At 60.1% G+C, this 16,603-nt stretch overlaps 1 protein-coding gene across 13 annotated transcripts in view; it reads left to right on the forward strand.

Moving 5' to 3' along the window:
• Positions 1-16,603, forward strand: part of LOC101145093 (probable E3 ubiquitin-protein ligase DTX2) — a 162,092-nt gene that overhangs the window by 88,603 nt on the left and 56,886 nt on the right. For 7 of the 13 annotated variants that reach the window (XM_063708196.1, XM_063708201.1, XM_063708193.1 and 4 more), the window contains 7 exons: positions 2,210-2,350; positions 5,399-5,478; positions 7,251-7,409; positions 8,379-8,540; positions 9,311-9,400; positions 14,554-14,723; positions 15,922-16,001. In XM_063708196.1, the coding sequence (XP_063564266.1) occupies positions 2,210-2,350; positions 5,399-5,478; positions 7,251-7,409; positions 8,379-8,540; positions 9,311-9,400; positions 14,554-14,723; positions 15,922-16,001 (882 nt within the window). Of the gene's footprint in view, positions 1-2,209; positions 2,351-5,398; positions 5,479-7,250; positions 7,410-8,378; positions 8,541-9,310; positions 9,401-14,497; positions 14,724-15,921; positions 16,002-16,603 lie in introns of those variants that run through there. The other 6 variants (XM_063708197.1, XM_063708203.1, XM_063708202.1 and 3 more) reach the window with 3 other exon arrangements.

Below are 16,603 nucleotides of genomic sequence, written 5' to 3' on the forward strand. Positions count from 1 at the left end.
CACCTGGTCACAGCAGCGGTCCATCCACAGCTCACACTGCTGCCTGGGGCAGGGATGGGTGTCAGCAGCCTGCCCAGGACTGCTCAGCTGGTGAGGGCTGGCACTGGGCTCGAACCCAGGCTGGGGAGGTCAGAGCGCACAGAGGAGAGGCTTGGATCTCAGCCCCGGCCCTGGGTGTCAGAAGGAGGGGTGTCTGCAAGTTGGAAGTGAGAATCAGTGAGTGGGGACTTCACTGTTTAGGGCTCTGACAGCGGGAATCCTCCCAGATGGGTGGAGAAAAAGGCTGCGGCCCTCCGAGTTATTCAGGTGATTTGGGGGCTATCAGGAGTTTGAGGGGCTGTCCCTAGCCCTCCTCCTCTCCAGGCTTCTGGGTTGAAACTTGTGTGTTTGTGACTTGAATTCAGGGGAGTGGGTCCTGCATTGAAAAGGACATGTGTGTCACTCATGCGGCCTCCTGGGGGCTGGTGGTGGCCCAAGGATGTCTTCATTCCTCAGCAAACACAGAGGGCTGCAGGCTTCCCAGGGATCAGGCACTGCCCCAGCGGGGTGCTGGAGATGCAGCTACGGGTGGGACCTCGTGGAACTCGTGCTGAGGGAAGACAGTCCATAGAAACAGAGGGGAGTGCAAAGCAGGAGTCCAGCAGGGCGGGGCGGGAGGCTTGGAGGGACAGGCCCCGTCAGGCAGTGTTCAGGGAAGGCCTGCCTGCCGAGGCAGTGTTGCCGGAGAACCCTGGGTAGGGAGACGTGTCCTGGCCTTTGGTCCTCCCAGACGACGTGGGCAGCGCAGAGGCACCAGGTTCTCATGAGGAAAACTGCACCTGTCCCTGTCCTCTCCCATCTCTCTGCCACCCGCGTCCGCTTGTCCTTCTCTCCACCCGACATTCAGTTCCCACAGGAACCGCATTTGAGCCCAGGAACAAGCTTGGGATGTTGGGGGCATTGAGCTCCCGGGCTCAAACCTCTGTCCTCTGATGCACGCTTTGGTGTCTCCTGCTGAGCGGCCACTGCAACTCACCCTGCCCACCTCGGCTCTGCTGCCCAGGCTGGTGGCTGGTCTCCGCTTCTGTCCCCACAGCCAGGCACATGTGCCGGGTTGAGAAGCTTTGTTCTTCTAGTGGGGGCGCAGTGGCTGGCCTGGCCGCCCTTCACCCCTGAGTCATGCCATCTGTTCCTGGATGGGGAGTGGGGTCCAGGAGGACTGGGATCTCTACCAACTCCCCCGGCAACCGGCTGTGCCCAGCTCCTGAGCCAGGTTCTGCAGACCCTGGAAGCCACCTTAAGGGATGGCTAAGAAGCTCTGGGCTTCCCCTTTCTCTGGAGAGGAGGTGCTTTTGACCTAACTGACCGATGACAGGGAGGACCGGGGAGCTGGCACTATGGAAAGTGGGGTAGGCCGAGGGTGTGGCAGGACACGCTGTGTCCCAGGAAGCGCTGGGTCATCAGGGAGCACGAAGGAAGCGGTGTCAGAGGAGAGTCCCCCAGGGCAAGTGTGGGGTTCCCTGCAGGCATCCGGCAGTGGTGAGCTCTGGAAAGAGTGGCCGGTCTGTCCCAGCATAGCTGCTGGCCGCAGGCCCACCCTTGCCCGAGGGCGCCAGAGCCACAGCCTGGGGCTTTGCTGCAGCCCAGCCCTCACAGTATGGGGATGCTGCAGTGTGGGAGCAGGCCCAGGGGCCACGTTCCTGCCCGCCTACCCCAGCGCTGTCGCTGAAGGCCGTGGCACCCAGATCAGCCAGGAGGGGCATGGAGCACACACAGCGCCCAGTGGAGGCTGGAGGCCTAGTAACTCCAAGCCAGGAGGGCCCAGGGCCTCCTGGGGAAGCTGAGCCCTTGGAGCCAGCCCCACCCAGGAGACCCCATGCCCTGGGCGGCTTCCTGGAGTGGCGTCCTCCGCCCTCTGCTCTCCTGAAGTCACGGGTCCTGCCCCGGTGCCCACCTGCACACTGAGGGCACGGGCTTGTCTGTTGCTCCTATAGAAACCTGTGGGCTCTGGGGCCAGGGCTACCATGAGCCAGGCTGCCCCACCCTCTGATTCCTGGCCTGGGTAGTCCTGGAAGCCCCCAGAGGGCACATTCCCCAGGGAGACCTGTGCGTCCCCGTGGCCATTGATGGTGTCACATCCTTGGCCTGAGCAGGGTTTGTTGGCGTCACATGCCGAATGAGTCTTCTAATGTCTCTCCCTCTCTGCGTGTCTGCTCTCACACCCGTGCAGGCATGACGAGTGTTCTGATGTCAGCCATTGGACTCCCTGTGTGTCTTAGCCGCGCACCCCAGCCCACCAGCCCTCCCGCCTCCCGTCTGGCTTCCAAAAGTCACGGCTCAGTTAAGAGATGGAGGAAAATGTCCGTGAAAGGTAGTTCTTGTTCCCAAAAGCTCTCTGGCCTTTGCTAAGCCTCCTTCCAGCCTCGCTGCCTCTGACTCTTCTGCACAGACCCTCTTCCTTCTCTCTGCTCCCTGACTCCTGGGGGAAGGGGCTCAGTGGCCCTTCTCCCTGCCCCCGCTTGGCAGCAGAGGCGGCCCCTGGAAGCTGACTTTCCACCGCAGCCCCAGAGTTCAGCTCCTCTCCTCCAGTCATAGCTGGCATGAGGGGGCTTGTTCTTGAGGACTTTGTGATTTTTGTAAGCAACAAGTTGTGGGTGAGAGGCGGCGCCCGGCTCAGGATGCGGGGACAACCGTCCCTTCCGCCAGGGCCAGCACGTGTCTCGGGAAAGGCCTCCAGACAGCGGCCCAGGTCTGCTGCCCAGGTCTGCTGCCCTGACCCCCAGCCCTGTGTGGCCGCCATGTGGGCTGCTTGAGAGGGGTCCCTCGGTGACCCCTGCCCTGCTCGTTGCATGGCCACAGAAGAAGGGGCTTTAGGACCACAGCAGGTCCAGGGAGTTACAGCAAGACCTGCTCGGAGCAGCCTGTGATGGTCAAGTTCTGAACCTTTCCCAAGCGGGTGCTGGCCCTGCTTCCACCCCTGGGCTGTGGAAGTGTGGACTGTGGCCAGTCCAGACGCTCTTGAGTGGGCGTGGTGGCGGGCAGGGAGGGTGGCCGTGGCCCTGCTGGCCCTCAGTGTCTGTGTCATCTCAGCAGGTCCTCTCAGAGCCTCCGCTTAGCAGAGGGGCTTGGCGAGGTCTAGGAAATACTCGAAGCGCCTGGCATGCGGCAAGGGTGGCTTCCGATCGTGTCCGACCTCCAGCCCACAGGCGAGGAGGTGGGCTCAGGGAGGGGTGGGCCTCGAGCTCCTGCCCCCAGCCCAGGGCTCTGCACGCCCTGCCCTTCCCCTGCCCTGGGGGAGGAGCCAGACTCGTTGGCAGCCCGGGCTGGCAACCTTCTGTGGCACTCGGGTTTACCTGGGAAGGACACGCTCTTGGTGGGTCACCTGGCTGGCCCCTTCTGAGACACGTGGCTAATGGAAAGCTCCCTTCTGTTCTGAAAAGCTGCAAGGGCTGGGGTGGGATGCTGTGCCCGGCCTCACCAGGGCTGGGCAGAGGTGAGGCCCAGGCTCACCCGGAGATGGCTCTGGAGTTGGCAGGCTTTTCCAAAGGAAAAGGCCCCCCTCAGCCTGAGTAGGGCATTCCAGCCACGCGGAGGGTGACCCTGAGCTGGGGGCCATCGTTCTGGTCTGGCGTTCTCGCCACCGTGACAGGATTTGGGTTCGGGCAGTCTGTATGGGTGTGTGGAGGTGTGGGGTGTGTGAGGTGTGTGGAGGTGTGGGGTGTATGGAGGTGTGGAGTGTGTGTGGAGGTGTGGGGTGTGTGAGGTGTGTGGAGGTGTGGGGTGTGTGAGGTATGTGGAGGTGTGGGGTGTGTGAGGTATGTGGAGGTGTGGGGTGTGTGAGGTGTGTGGAGGTGTGGGGTGTGTGGGGTGTGTAGAGGTGAGGGTGTGTGGGGTATGTGGAGGTGTGGGGTGTATGGAGGTGTGGAGTGTGTGTGGAGGTGGGGGTGTGGGTGGAGTGTGTAGGTGTGGTGTCTTTAGGTGTGGGGGGTGTGGGTGTGGATTGGGGTGTGTGGTGTGTGTGTAGGTGTGGTGTCTGGAGGTGTGGGGGTGTGGGTGGAGGTGTGGGGTGTGTGGAGGTGGGTGTGTGGAGGTGTGTGGGATGTGGAGGCGTGGGGTGTGTGGAGGTGTGTGGGATGTGGAGGTGTGGGGTGTGTGGATGGGGGTTGGGGGGTGTGGTCTTGCCAGCAGTTTCCCTCCAGGTCACAGCAGCCATGCCATCACAGCAATTCCAGCTTGGTTACATATTCGTCTTTCCCGTTTGAGATCAGGGAACCGAGGCTCAGAGGTGGCATGATTCGTTCACAGCAAGAGAACTAGAATTAAACAAACCGTGCCGACTCCAGCCTCCGCCCCACCACGCCACCTCCCTGCCAAACTGTCCCCTCCCGGGCCCTTTTTGGTGTAAAGGGAGTTCAGCAGGTGCAGTTGTGAGCCCTCAGGCTTAGAATTCTCTGCAGCCCCTGAAGGCCGTGAGCTTGGATTCAAACCGGAGCCCCTTCTGGTCCTGGAGTCTGGGACGACCGCAGCCCCACCATGACCTTGGGGTGGAGCCCCTGTCAGGAGCGCCTCCACAGGTGGCACTGGGCTCCCCGTCCCTCTTTCACCCCCGCACGGGCTTGGCTGCTGGTTTCTGTGGTTCTGCTACTCCCACTACCTAGAGAACGCCCTGGGCCGCGCCGATCCTCACCAGCTCGGGGAGCTTCTTGTCCGTAGGAGAGGCTTTACTGGATGTGGGGTTCGGTGTTTATGGAGATGCAGCCCTTCTCCCTCCAGCTTTGTGCACGTGTGCACAGACAGCGAGTGAGGCCGTCAGGGTGGGCTCCTGCCACGTCTTGGCCCCTCCCCAGAGTCGCTGGACTTAGGAGCTAGTCTGCACGTGACAGACCTTCCCAGTCAGTGGCAGGCGTTTCCCGGGACAGTGTCTGTGTGGCGGTCGGCGTGTGTGCAGCTGCCTGTACATGCTGGACCCCAGACTCCCTTGTCCCTGCGATGTTCATGCCAGGGTAATGCAAGTTGAATCAAATCGTGCTGCCACAACGCCCCCTGGAGTAGTTTGTGCCCGAAGCGGCTGACTCTTCCGCGCAGCCTCAGAAGCGCCGGGGTCGGTTTCCTCACTCAATGTGCGCGGGGATGCGCCTCCCAGGAGACCGTGCTGCTGTTTCTGCTCTTCTGCATCCTCCATGGCTCCTGGGGCTGAGCCGGGTCCCCGGACGGTGGGACTGGGGAAGGCTTTGTCCGACGGAGCTCGGGGCTCTGTGCCTGGCGCTGAGGTCTCCCGTCCCGCACACTGGCCTCCCTGTCTGGGCCCCTCTCGCATTTCCTCCTGGCAGCTTAGACCTCTCCGTTGCCTTCCTCGCCCTCTGGCCTCCTCTCCAGCCTGTGCTCCTCAGGACGCTGCTTATGTACTTCTCTCTTCTAGGAGCGACCCCGAAGCCAGAGCCAGAGCCAGAGCAGGTCATAAAAAACTACACGGAAGAGCTGAAAGTGCCCCCAGATGAGGTTTGTGTCTTGGGACCTTGGCTGCCTTTGTTTCTGTTTGGAAACAACTCCACATGGAAAGGACATCCGCCCCATCTTGCTTGAAGGGTGCTTCCCAGGTGCCTCTGGGTGCCAGGGCCTTGCTCCAGCCCCTTTGGTTTCATCTCCCAGCCTCCCGAGACCCACATCGTTATGGTCTGAGCTTTGCACTTAAGGAGCTGTGGTCCTGAGCAAAGCCCCTCCTCTCCCGGCCCTGGCCTCTCCATAGCCTGATGGCCATCCTGGGAGCAGGAATTCCAGAGACAAGGGATGGGCCAACCTGCCCCACTCTCCACCTTGTGGATGCTGGTGTAGAAGTGAGGTGGCCTCGTCCAGGTGGCTGTCCTGCCCCCCGGCTATTGGGAGAGCTGGTCAAGGTTCTTATAATTTTTTCATTCTTAAAGACGGGTGCACACTGTCGCCCAGGCTCAGTGCAGTGGCGTGATCACAGCTCACTGCAGCCCTGTCCTCCTGACCTCCTGTAATGAACAGGACCAATCAGACTCCTGTTGCGCTTCCATAGAACCTGAACCTCTGCTGAGCCACGTTTTGGGGGCTGCAGCACCACTTTCCCCTGATTTTAGCTGGGAGCCCTGGAGATACTGTTGGGGGAGGGGGTGGGTGAACGGCCGGGAGTACCAGTACCCAGAGATCTTCAGATACTTGGGGGCGGGTGGAAGGCCAGGAGCCCCAGTACCCAGGGACTCTTCACTTGTCTCTTTCTCCAGTCTGTTGAGTCCATGAGAAAAATCTGGTAAGTAAAGGTTTGGAAAGGAGCCTGAACGTCCTCCTCATGTGTCCCACCCCTTCCACAAGCCCTTGCCACATTCCCGCCTGCCCAGCGCTCAGCTCTGTCTCGGCTCTGGTGTCCATCTGGTGTGACTGGGCCGTTTCACCCCAGGCTCCTCTCCAAGCTGCCGTCTGCACAGCCAGCATGCAGCTTGGATCATGGGAGCACTCCCTGCCTGGAACCCCCAGCAGCACCCCCAACTCACACACAGCCCCAAGCCCCTGAGTGTGGCAGCCAGACCCCCGAGGGCGCGTCTCTCCCTGATCCTGTCTCATCTCCTGCTCCCAGCCCACCCCCTGCCAGCTTTAGTGCCCATGCGCTGGCTCCTCTTTCAGAACGTTCTCCTCCCTCTTCCGGGTGCCCACTCTGTGCTTGTCCATCTGGCAATTCCTGTCTCCCTTGTAAGACCCCACTCCGAGGGCCTCCCCCAGGATCCTGCCCTGTCCGTCCTCCCCATTTGGTGGCTTCTGCTGTCATGTCGGGCCTGTGCTGCTGGTAAGCCCTTCAAGGGCACAGGTCCCGGTGACTCACCTGTGTCTCCAGCCTGTGGAATGGACTTTTTTTTTTTTTTCTGAGACGGAGTCTCGCTCTGTCGCCCAGGCTGGAGTGCAGTGGCACAATCTCAGCTCTGCAACCTCTGCCCCCTGAGTTCAAGTGATTCTCTTGCCTCAGCCTCCCGAGTAGCTGGGATTATAGGTGCCTGCCAACACGCCCAGCTAATTTTTGTATTCTTAGTAGAGATGGGGTTTTCCCGTGTTGGCCAGGCTGGCCTCAAATTCCTGACCTCAAGTGATCGGCCTCCCAGAGTGCTGGGATTACAAGCCTGAGCCACTGCGCCTGGCCTCGGAATTGACTTTGACTGCACTTCCAGCATTTCAGCACATGAAAGCCTCTTTTTCCAAGACTGGCCCACGTCAGCCCAGCCCACTGTTGGCAAGCATGACCCGTGTTTGGTCTCCTCCAGGACTGCATCATCTGCATGGAGAAGCTGTCTGCAGCATCTGGATACAGCGATGTGACTGACAGCAAGGCAATCGGGCCCCTGGCTGTGGGCCGCCTCACCAAGTGCAGCCGCTCCTTCCACCTGCTGTGCCTCCTGGCCATGTACTGCAACGGCAATAAGGTGCCCCCACTGGCCCGGGGCGGAGGCGGGTGGCCTGCCCCCACAGTCCTGAGCTGTCCCCTGCACGGGCGGGAGGGTTCCGGGGCTGGCTGTAGGAATGGGCCTCTGCAAAAGATGGTGCTGGACGTGGGGCCAGCTTGAAGACCTTTCTAAAGGCCTGGCCGGCTCTCCTAGGCCTGCCCTACTCTTCTAGGTCTGCCCCACACTTTAGAAAGGAGGACCAGTGCGGCTGGTTCCCTCCACCCCTCCAGCCAGGCCTGAGAAGATTCTGGGCTTCTCTGAGCCTCAGGGCACCGCCTCCCCCTCGGCCACTTGTAAGCACCGCAGACACTGTCTCCCTTCTTCCTTACAGCATCCCTGTGCAGTCAGCACAGTGCTCATGAGGGAGAGGCTCAGAGCAGGGGCTGTGCCCAGGGTCACCCCACTGGGAGGTGGGAGCCAGGCCTTGAGGCAGGGCTGATCCTGGGCCCCACGGTAGCCTACACATGAAGAGCCGCGCCCAGACCGACCCCCAGCTGCTCTCCCTGCATCGGCCTTCAGGCGGGATGGGCAGAGTTTAGAGGCTTAGAGAACCGAGTCCTGTGGCGCATCGGAGCCTGGCTCGGCCTTCCCTAGTGTCTGCCGTCCTGGGCAGCCAGGGCCCAGCTCCACAGATCAGACGCTGCAAGGCTGTCTATCCGACTGCAAATGCGATTCACCCGTGGAGATTTCTGCTCAGGATCCGAGTTTTCCCACTCGCCACCTGTCTCCTGATAGCATGTCCCTTAACGAAAATGGCATGAGTTGCTGGTGCAAAATAAAGCTTTCCAGGGAAGCTGTTGGAAGCCAGTTTCCGGGCAGGAGGCTGCCAGCAACTCCCTGGGATGGTGGCCAGCCCATTCCCGGGGCCCTTTACCATCTGACGGTGGAGGTGACGGTCTTGGGTGTTCTCAGACTGCCAGCTCAGTGGGTTGCGTCTGCCTCTCTCAGGATGGAAGTCTGCAGTGTCCCTCCTGCAAAACCATCTATGGAGAGAAGATGGGGACCCAGCCCCAGGGAAAGATGGAGGTATTACGGTTCCAGATGTCGCTCCCCGGCCACGAGGACTGCGGGACCATCCGCATAGTTTACAGCATTCCCCATGGCATCCAGGTGAGGAGCCTTCTTGAGTCCCCCACTCCTGGCCACTCCTCTTCCCACCCCGCCCACGTCCCAGCAGTCTGCCCCTGGATCAAGGCTGAGGATGCCCATGTGGCCAAGCTCAGGCCCCCAGGTCCCCTAAGGCCAGGGCCATGGAGGGCCGGGAATGGGGAGGCAGTGCCGGGGCTTAGGGCAAGCTCTTAGGGCTATGGCAGCAAAAGGCTGGCCTTCCACTCTTTCCCGAACCAAGGAAGCCTTCCTAGAGGAGGAGCCATCTTAGCTGGACTTGTTCTGGGCAGAAGGGCAGGCAGTTCAGTGGGAGGAACCCTGCGGAGGGGCTGGAGAAGCGGGGCCACAGCAGGGTGTGCGTCGAGGAACCTTGGGTTGGGAGTGGCAGGGCCAGGCGTGTGGGTGTCAGGAGCCCAGGCACAAGGCCCCAGAGTCCCAGAGGAGACTCAGACGGGCCCTAGCCCTTTCGGTCTCCTGTCTTGAGCCAAGGTGGATCGTAGGGCCTGGGGCAGGGTGGGAAGATAACAGGGGGCAGCAGGCAGCGGGCACTGGCTGCCAGCCAAGGTCCACCTGTGGTGGATGGAGGCATCTTTTTGTCTTGTTGAACCATGAGCCTTTCCCCTGGTTTCCCTCCACTTCTCCACAGCTCAGAGGGAAATTCAGGAACATTCGGGGTTGGCATCTCGGAGCGGGGGAGGAGCTGGAGCTGTGCAGGGGCCTGTCCCTGTGCGGGCTCTCGGAGCACCCTATCCTGGTGTCTGTTCCTCCCGCAGGGCCCTGAGCACCCCAATCCTGGAAAGCCGTTCACTGCCAGAGGGTTTCCCCGCCAGTGCTACCTTCCAGACAATGCCCAGGGCCGCAAGGTGAGTGCCACCATGCGCCCCGGAGGTGGACGGGGCCCTGACCAGGCGGCAGGAGGCCAGGCGCCACACTGGACTCTGCTTCTGCAGCGGAGGACAGAGGCTGAGGCCGGGCCGAGTGTCTGCTGCTCTTTTCTGGGGACCTGCTGTAGGTACAGGGAGGGCAGCCTGGACCTCACATAGCCTCGAGGGAGGAGGAGAGGCCATCACCTTCCAGCACCCTGCCGGGTGGGGTCAGGAGCTCCTGAGAGTCAGAGTGTGACAGGCAGGGACCGGGGGCTGTGTTAGACCAGGTGACCACGGAAGGCTGGAGCAGTGGTTCTGCACTGAGACATGAATAGGGACTTTGTGGCTGCAGCCAGACTCAAGGGGCTGGGGGCCCTGCTGGAGTGATTGGACCCTGGGCGCCCGCCCCCCTCCGATTGGGAGAGGCAGCCCCAGGGACCCCCACGCCCGTCTCCGTGGCTCACCTTTTGTCCCCCGTGGCCACAGAGCTGGTGCCCTACACACCACAGATAACAGCTTGGGACCTGGAAGGGAAGGTCACAGCCACCACCTTCTCCCTGGAGCAGCCGCGCTGTGTCTTCGATGGCTGCAGAGAAGGTTGGGGACGAGCCTTCCAGGAAGGCAGGATAGCTGGCGAGGAGGGTGGGAGCCCGTGGTGTGGGTGTGAAGACAGGGCTGCCCCCCAGGCCAGCACCAGGGGTGCCTTGGGTGCTTCTCCTTGAAAGGATTCTGAGGATGAGGATAGGAGAAAATATTTTCAAATTGCATACCTGATAAGGATCTAGTATCCAGAATATATAAAGAACCCATAGAACTCTGCAATAGGCCGGGTGGAGTGGCTTATGCCTGTAATCCCAGCACTTTGTGAGGCCGAGGTGGGTGGATCACCTGAGGTCAGGAGTTCGAGACCAGCCTGGCCAATGTGGTGAAACCCCCTCTACTAAAAATACAAAAATTAGCTGGGCGTGGTGGTGTGCACCTACAATTCCAGCTAACTTGGGAGGCTGAGGCAGGAGAATTGCTTGAACCCGGAAGGCAGAGGTTGCAGTGAGCCGAGATCACACCACTGTACTCCAGCCTGGCGACAGAGCAAGACTCCGTCTCAAAAAATATATATAAAAACAAAACCATGAGATGCCACACTACACCCATTACGATGACTATACTAAAACAAAAAGCAGTGTTGGAGAGGATGTCGAGAAATGGGACCCTCATCCACTGCTACTGGGAATGTAAAATGCAGCCACTTTGGCAAACAGAACCTCAAAAAGCAGCATTAGCATATGACCACAGTTCCACTCCTAGGTACATTCTCAAGAGAATTGAAAATGTGCCCACAGAAGCCTGCACACAGATGCTCATGGCAGCATTATTTACAGTAGCCCCACAGTGGAAAAAACCAAATTCTGCATCCACCGATGAATGAAAGTGTGATACGTTCACAGGATGGAATATTACTCAACTGTGAAAAGGAATGAAGCAATCACAGTCGAGGAGGAACCTTGAAAAAGTAACAAAAGCCAGACACAAAAGGTCACATGTTGTGTGACTGCATCCTATGAAATGTCCATTACGGGCAAAACCATGGAAACAAGAAGTAGCTTAGTCGTTACTGGGGACAGGGGAGAATGGAGAGTTACCGTTTAATGGGTGTAGTGTTTCGTTTTGGGGAAGTAAGAAGGTTCTGGAATTGGTGATGGTTGCACAACCTTGTTGATATACTAAAAGCTGTTGGGCGCTGTGGCTCATGCCTGTAATCTGGGCACTTTGGGAGGCTGAGGCAGGAGGATCCCTTGAGCCAGTAGTTCAAGACCAGGCTGGGCAACACAGTGAGACCCTGTCTCTACAAGAAATATATTTTTATTATATTTTTTTGAGACAGAGTCTCACTCTGTCATCCACGCTGTAGTGCGGTGGTGCGATCTCAGCTCACTGCAACCTCCGCCTGCCGGGTTCAAGTCATTCTCCTGCCTCAGCCTCCTGAGTACTTGGGATTACAAGCACGTTCCACCACACCCGGCTAATTTTTGTAATTTTAGTCGAGACGGGGTTTCACCATGTTTGCCAGGCTGGTCTCGAACTCATGACCTCAAGTGACCTGCCCACCTCGGCCTCCCAAAGTGCTGGGATTACCGCCGTAAGTCACTACACCCAGCCTCAAAAACTATATTTTTAAAAATTAGCAGCTGGGCGCAGTGGCTCATGCCTGTAATCCCAGCACTTTGGGAGGCCGAGGCAGGTAGATCGCGAGGTCAGGCGTTCGAGACCAGCCTGGCCAAGTTGGTGAAACCTCATCTCTACTAAAAATACAAAAATTAGCTGGGCATGGTGGTGGGTGCCTGTAGTCCCAGCTACTAGGGAGGCTGAGGCAGAAGAATTGCTTGAACCCAGGAGGTGGAGGTTGCAGTGAGCAGAGATCACGCCATTACACTCCAGCCTGGGCAACAGGGTGAGACTCCATGTCTCAAAAAAAAAAAAAAAAAAAAAAATAGCCAGGCACGGTGGCTCACGCCTGTAACCCCAATACTTTAGGAGGCCAAGGCAGGAGATTTGCTTGATCCTCCCAGGAGTTAGAGATCAGCCTGGGCAACATAGCAAGATCCTGTTTCTATAAAAAATACATTTTTAAAAATTGGCCAGCCAGGCGCAGTGGCTCACACCTGCAATCCCAGCGCTTTGGGAGGCTGAGGTGGGTGAATCACCTGAGGTCAGGAGTTCGAGACCAGCCTCACCAACGTGGAGAAACCCTGTCTCTACTAAAAATACAAAATTAGACAGGTGTGGTGGCACATGCCTGTAATCCCAGCTACTCAGGAGGCTGAGGCAGGAGAATCTCTTGAACCCAGGAGGTGGAGGTTGCGGTGAGCCAAGATCGAGCCATTGTACTCCAGCCTGGGCAACAAGAGTGAAAACTCCGTTTCAAAAAAAACAACAAAAAAAATTGGTGGGGGTGCCAGGCACGGTGGCACACGCCTGTAATCCCAGCACTTTCGGAGGCCAAGGCGGGTGGATCACTTGAGATCAGGAATTTGAGACCAGCCAAGCCAATGTGGTGAAACCCCGTCCCTACTAAAAATACAAAAATTAGCTGGGTGTGGGGCATGTGCCTGTAATCCCAGCTACTTGGGAGGCTGAGGCAGGAGAATCGCTTGAACCCAGGAGGCGGAGATTGCAGTGAGCCCAGATCACGCCACTGCACTCCAGCCTGGACAACAAAGGAGACTCCATCTTAAAAAAAAAATTAATTAAATAAATTTTAAAAATTAGCCAGAGCATGGTGTTGTGTGCCTGTGGTTCCAGCTACTGGGAAGGCTGAGGTGGGAGGATTAACTGAACCTGGGAGTTTGAGGCTCCAGTTAGCTGTGAACTGACCTCCCTGGGTGACATATATATATTTAAGCCACTGAGCTGTGAAGGTTGTGAAGGTATGTGAGTTATGTCTTGAAAAATACACACATAGTGAGCGCCAAATCCCGGGAGTAGTGTTTAAGTGGCGGGCTTGTCAGCTGTCAAGGGCTCTGCAGCCCTTTCTCTGAATCCAAGTTCTTCTTCCTGTGGACAGGGAACCGAGGCTGCGAACTGGGAGGATGTGGCCTCGTGGGGGGCAGGGCCAGCGTGCTGTGATGCGGATGGGGCTGGGCAGGTTGGGGCTGCCTGCTACTCCCCACTCCTGACTCTGGGTGGGGACAGAAGGCAGAGGGAGGCTCCTGGCACCTGGGGCACAGGAATCTCAGGCATGTGGTCCTGAGCCTGTTTCCAAAAGCCAGACCCTCCTCCCCAGGGTGGAGAGACTGGGAGGGGCCCCAATCCAGGCTCCGGGATGGCCTGGCTGGCATCTGGGGTTCCAGTGGCCCCTCTCCCTTGGCCCTGGCAGTGGGGCTGGATACTGGCCTGCCTCCCACCAGAGTCCCCCCAGCTCCTCCCTGCTGTGGGCTGGCCTGGGAGGAAGGGGGTGGGGTGCACTTACATTTGCAGGTCTTTCCAGCCCCTGGGGCAGCCTGATTAACCAGCTTCTCCAGGGCCAAGCTGTTGGGGGTGGGGTGCAGCCCGAAGCAGCCAGACCAGCCCCTGAGCCTCCCGGGTGCTGGCGGCTGTCATGGGGCTACCCTGGGGGTAGCCTCACCTAGGGCTGCAGATGCTTCTCCTGGCGTTGAACTGTCTCCGGCCCAGCCTGAGCCTGGGTGAGTGGGGGTCCCAGATGGACGCGTCCAGCCAGACCCAAGGGGCTGGGGGCCCTGCTGGAGTGATTGGACCCTGGGCGCCCGCCCCCCTCCGATTGGGAGAGGCAGCCCCAGGGACCCCCACGCCCGTCTCCGTGGCTCACCTTTTGTCCCCCGTGGCCACAGAGCTGGTGCCCTACACACCACAGATAACAGCTTGGGACCTGGAAGGGAAGGTCACAGCCACCACCTTCTCCCTGGAGCAGCCGCGCTGTGTCTTCGATGGGCTTGCCAGCGCCAGCGATACCGTCTGGCTCGTGGTGGCCTTCAGCAATGGTGCGGGGACTGCTGTGGGGCCTGGGTGAGGGTGACGGCTGAGGAGAGTGGTGGGCCCTAGGAGCCCCTCACCAGCAAGCGCCTTCAGTGATTGAGCCCCTGTGGGGGCCTTTGGGAGAGTAGGTGTGGATGAATTGGGCTTTATCTAAAGGGGTAATATGTGTATTGAAAAATACACACGTAGTGAACACCAAATCCCGGGAGTAGTGCAAGTGGTGGGTTTGTCAGCTGTCAAGGGCTCTGCAACCCTTTCTCTGAATCCAAGTAGTTCTTCCTTTGGACAGGGAGCCGAGGCTGCGACCTGGGAGGATGTGGCCTCCTGTGGGGCAGGGCCGGTGCACTGCGATGGGGCTGGGGCTGGGCAGGTTGGGACTGCCCGCTGCTCCCCACTCCTGGCTCTGGGTGGGGACAAAAGGCCAGAGGGAAGCTCCCCTTCAGGGGTAACAAAGTCGACTGGGTCTGGACTATCTCTGGGGGCCCTGAGGGAGGAGGTGGCATGGGGGGTCAGGGCTGGAGACTGGGCGAACACAGAACCCCCACTCATAAGGACAAAGCTGCTTTCTCCCCTCCCACCTCTATCTGTTCTCTCATCCTGCAGCCTCCAGGGGCTTCGAGAACCCGGAGACACTGGCTGACATTCCGGCCTCCCCACAGCTGCTGACCGATGGCCACTACATGACGCTGCCCCTGTCTCTGGACCAGCTGCCCTGTGATGACCGCATGGCGGTCAGCGGAGGCGCCCCCGTGCTGCGGGTGGGCCATGACCACGGCTGCCACCAGCAGCCCTTCTGCAACGCGCCCCTCCCTGGCCCTGGACCCTATCGGTGGGTGGTCCCCACTGGAGCCCTGGGACTGGGGCTGTGCTTGGGGCGGAGGCATTGCTGGGACCAGGGATGCTCTCTCTAGCATCTTTCTAGGGAGGGGTCCCCCGGCCCTGGTCCTCCCCTTTGCAAGCCTGGGCTCCTTCCACTGTAGAGTCAGCAACAGTGCTCACCCCCGCTGGGGCCGGGCAAGGCCCAGGAGGAGCGGGTGGGCACCTTGGGGAGACGGGATCTTAGTCAAGGTGGGAGGGGGCAGCTTCCCCAAAGTCTAGGCCCCTGTCCCCCACCACGGGCAGATCTGGCAGGAAACTCGGGGGCCGAGTTCAGACCCAGTCTCGTCGGTATTAGGGAGCAGGAGAGGTGGCTCCCACCCGCTCTTACAGATGAGGAAACTGAGGCACAGGAGGTCAAGTGGCCTGCCAACATCGGGGTGGAGCCGGGATGGGGAAGCAGGCAGTGTGTCCAGGTCAGGACTGTCCGGACACAGGAGGAGGTGGGGTGACCTCAGGAAGACCAGGCCCAGGGGAAGCCGGGAAGGCAGGGCGTGGTGAGGCTGGAACAGCACCCCGCTCCGCCCAGCCCCCTTCTGCCCTCTCACCCACTCTCCAGGTCCACCCTCTGCCCTCCCCGCTGCCTCACCCTGGCTCAGCCTTCCAGCTCCATGCCCCGCCCCATCCCCCGCAGCCACTCTTTTCAATGCCAACCTGCCAGGTCCTTCCCCGCTTCCCAGGCCTTCCAGAGCTCCCAGCCCTGCAAAGACACAAACCGAGCCCCTCTGCGGGACTCCTGGTGCCCTGGGTCCTCAGGCTGCTGGTGATTGAGCCCCCGCCCCCCGGCTACTGCTGCCCCTCCGGGAGGCCTGTGACCCCTGCCCCGTGTGCCCTGCTAAGCCACCTTCACCTGCTCTTTTGGCTTGTGACATATAGGAACCAGGGCCCCTAAACCAGCATCCCCGGCCCAGGTCTGGTGTCTGGAGAGCAATTGCTCAGGGGGATGAGGGGTGGTGGCACAGGCCAGGTGGCTGGAGACATCTCAGGGGATTCTCAGAGCAGGGCCAGGCCATGGGCTGCTGCTCTTGACGGGCAACCCCACTCCACATCCATGGGAGGGCCCCAGAGGAGCTGCCTGGGGCTTGGCCCTGCCCAGGGTGGTCCCGGCCTCTGAAGCTCTCCCCTCCTCCCCCACCATCTCCCATCCCCAGGGTGAAGTTCCTCCTGATGGACACCAGGGGCTCACCCAGGGCTGAGACCAAGTGGTCAGACCCCATCACTCTCCACCAAGGTAGCGCTGGGCAGGAGGGGCGCTGCCCCCAGTGGACTCAACGATCTCTCTGGGCCACCTCTGCTGAGCTGGCCACACCCCTGCTCCCACAGGGCTGGGGGCCTGGAGGCCATGTCCAAGTCGGGCCCAGCCCCCAACAGAACCTCATGCTGGGGGAGTGGGGCACCCAGCCAGCCCCCTCGGCAGGGGTACCATGTCGGCCCATCCACAAGCGTTTGCCACATTGTGGGCACAGACAGCCTCCCCCCTCCTGTAGGGAGTCAGCCTGTGTCAGCCCCTGCTGGGAGGGAGGAAGAGGGTGTGGAGGAGGTCAGGGTCAGGGTCGGGGCTGGCTGGGGAGGCAGCCAGCTTGAGTTCTGAGCAGACCCCAAGGGGCAAGCGTGAATGTACCAGGCCCAGAAGTTTCGAGTGCCACGGCCCAGGTGTAGGGGGTGGGGGTCTCCTGGGAGACGGCTTCAGAGGTCAGGGGGTGTGGGGTGGAAGTCTTGTCATCTGAAGGCCTTGACTGCTGGGCTCCAGGGAGCAGGGCAGTGGATGAGCACGTGGGTGGGAGCAGCCTAGAAGGTAGGAGCAGGGCGGAGGCTGTGGTCCAGGCTGGCAGA

The sequence above is a fragment of the Gorilla gorilla genome, chromosome 6 (assembly GCF_029281585.2).
Source record: "Gorilla gorilla gorilla isolate KB3781 chromosome 6, NHGRI_mGorGor1-v2.1_pri, whole genome shotgun sequence".
NCBI classification, from domain to species: Eukaryota; Metazoa; Chordata; class Mammalia; order Primates; family Hominidae; genus Gorilla; species Gorilla gorilla.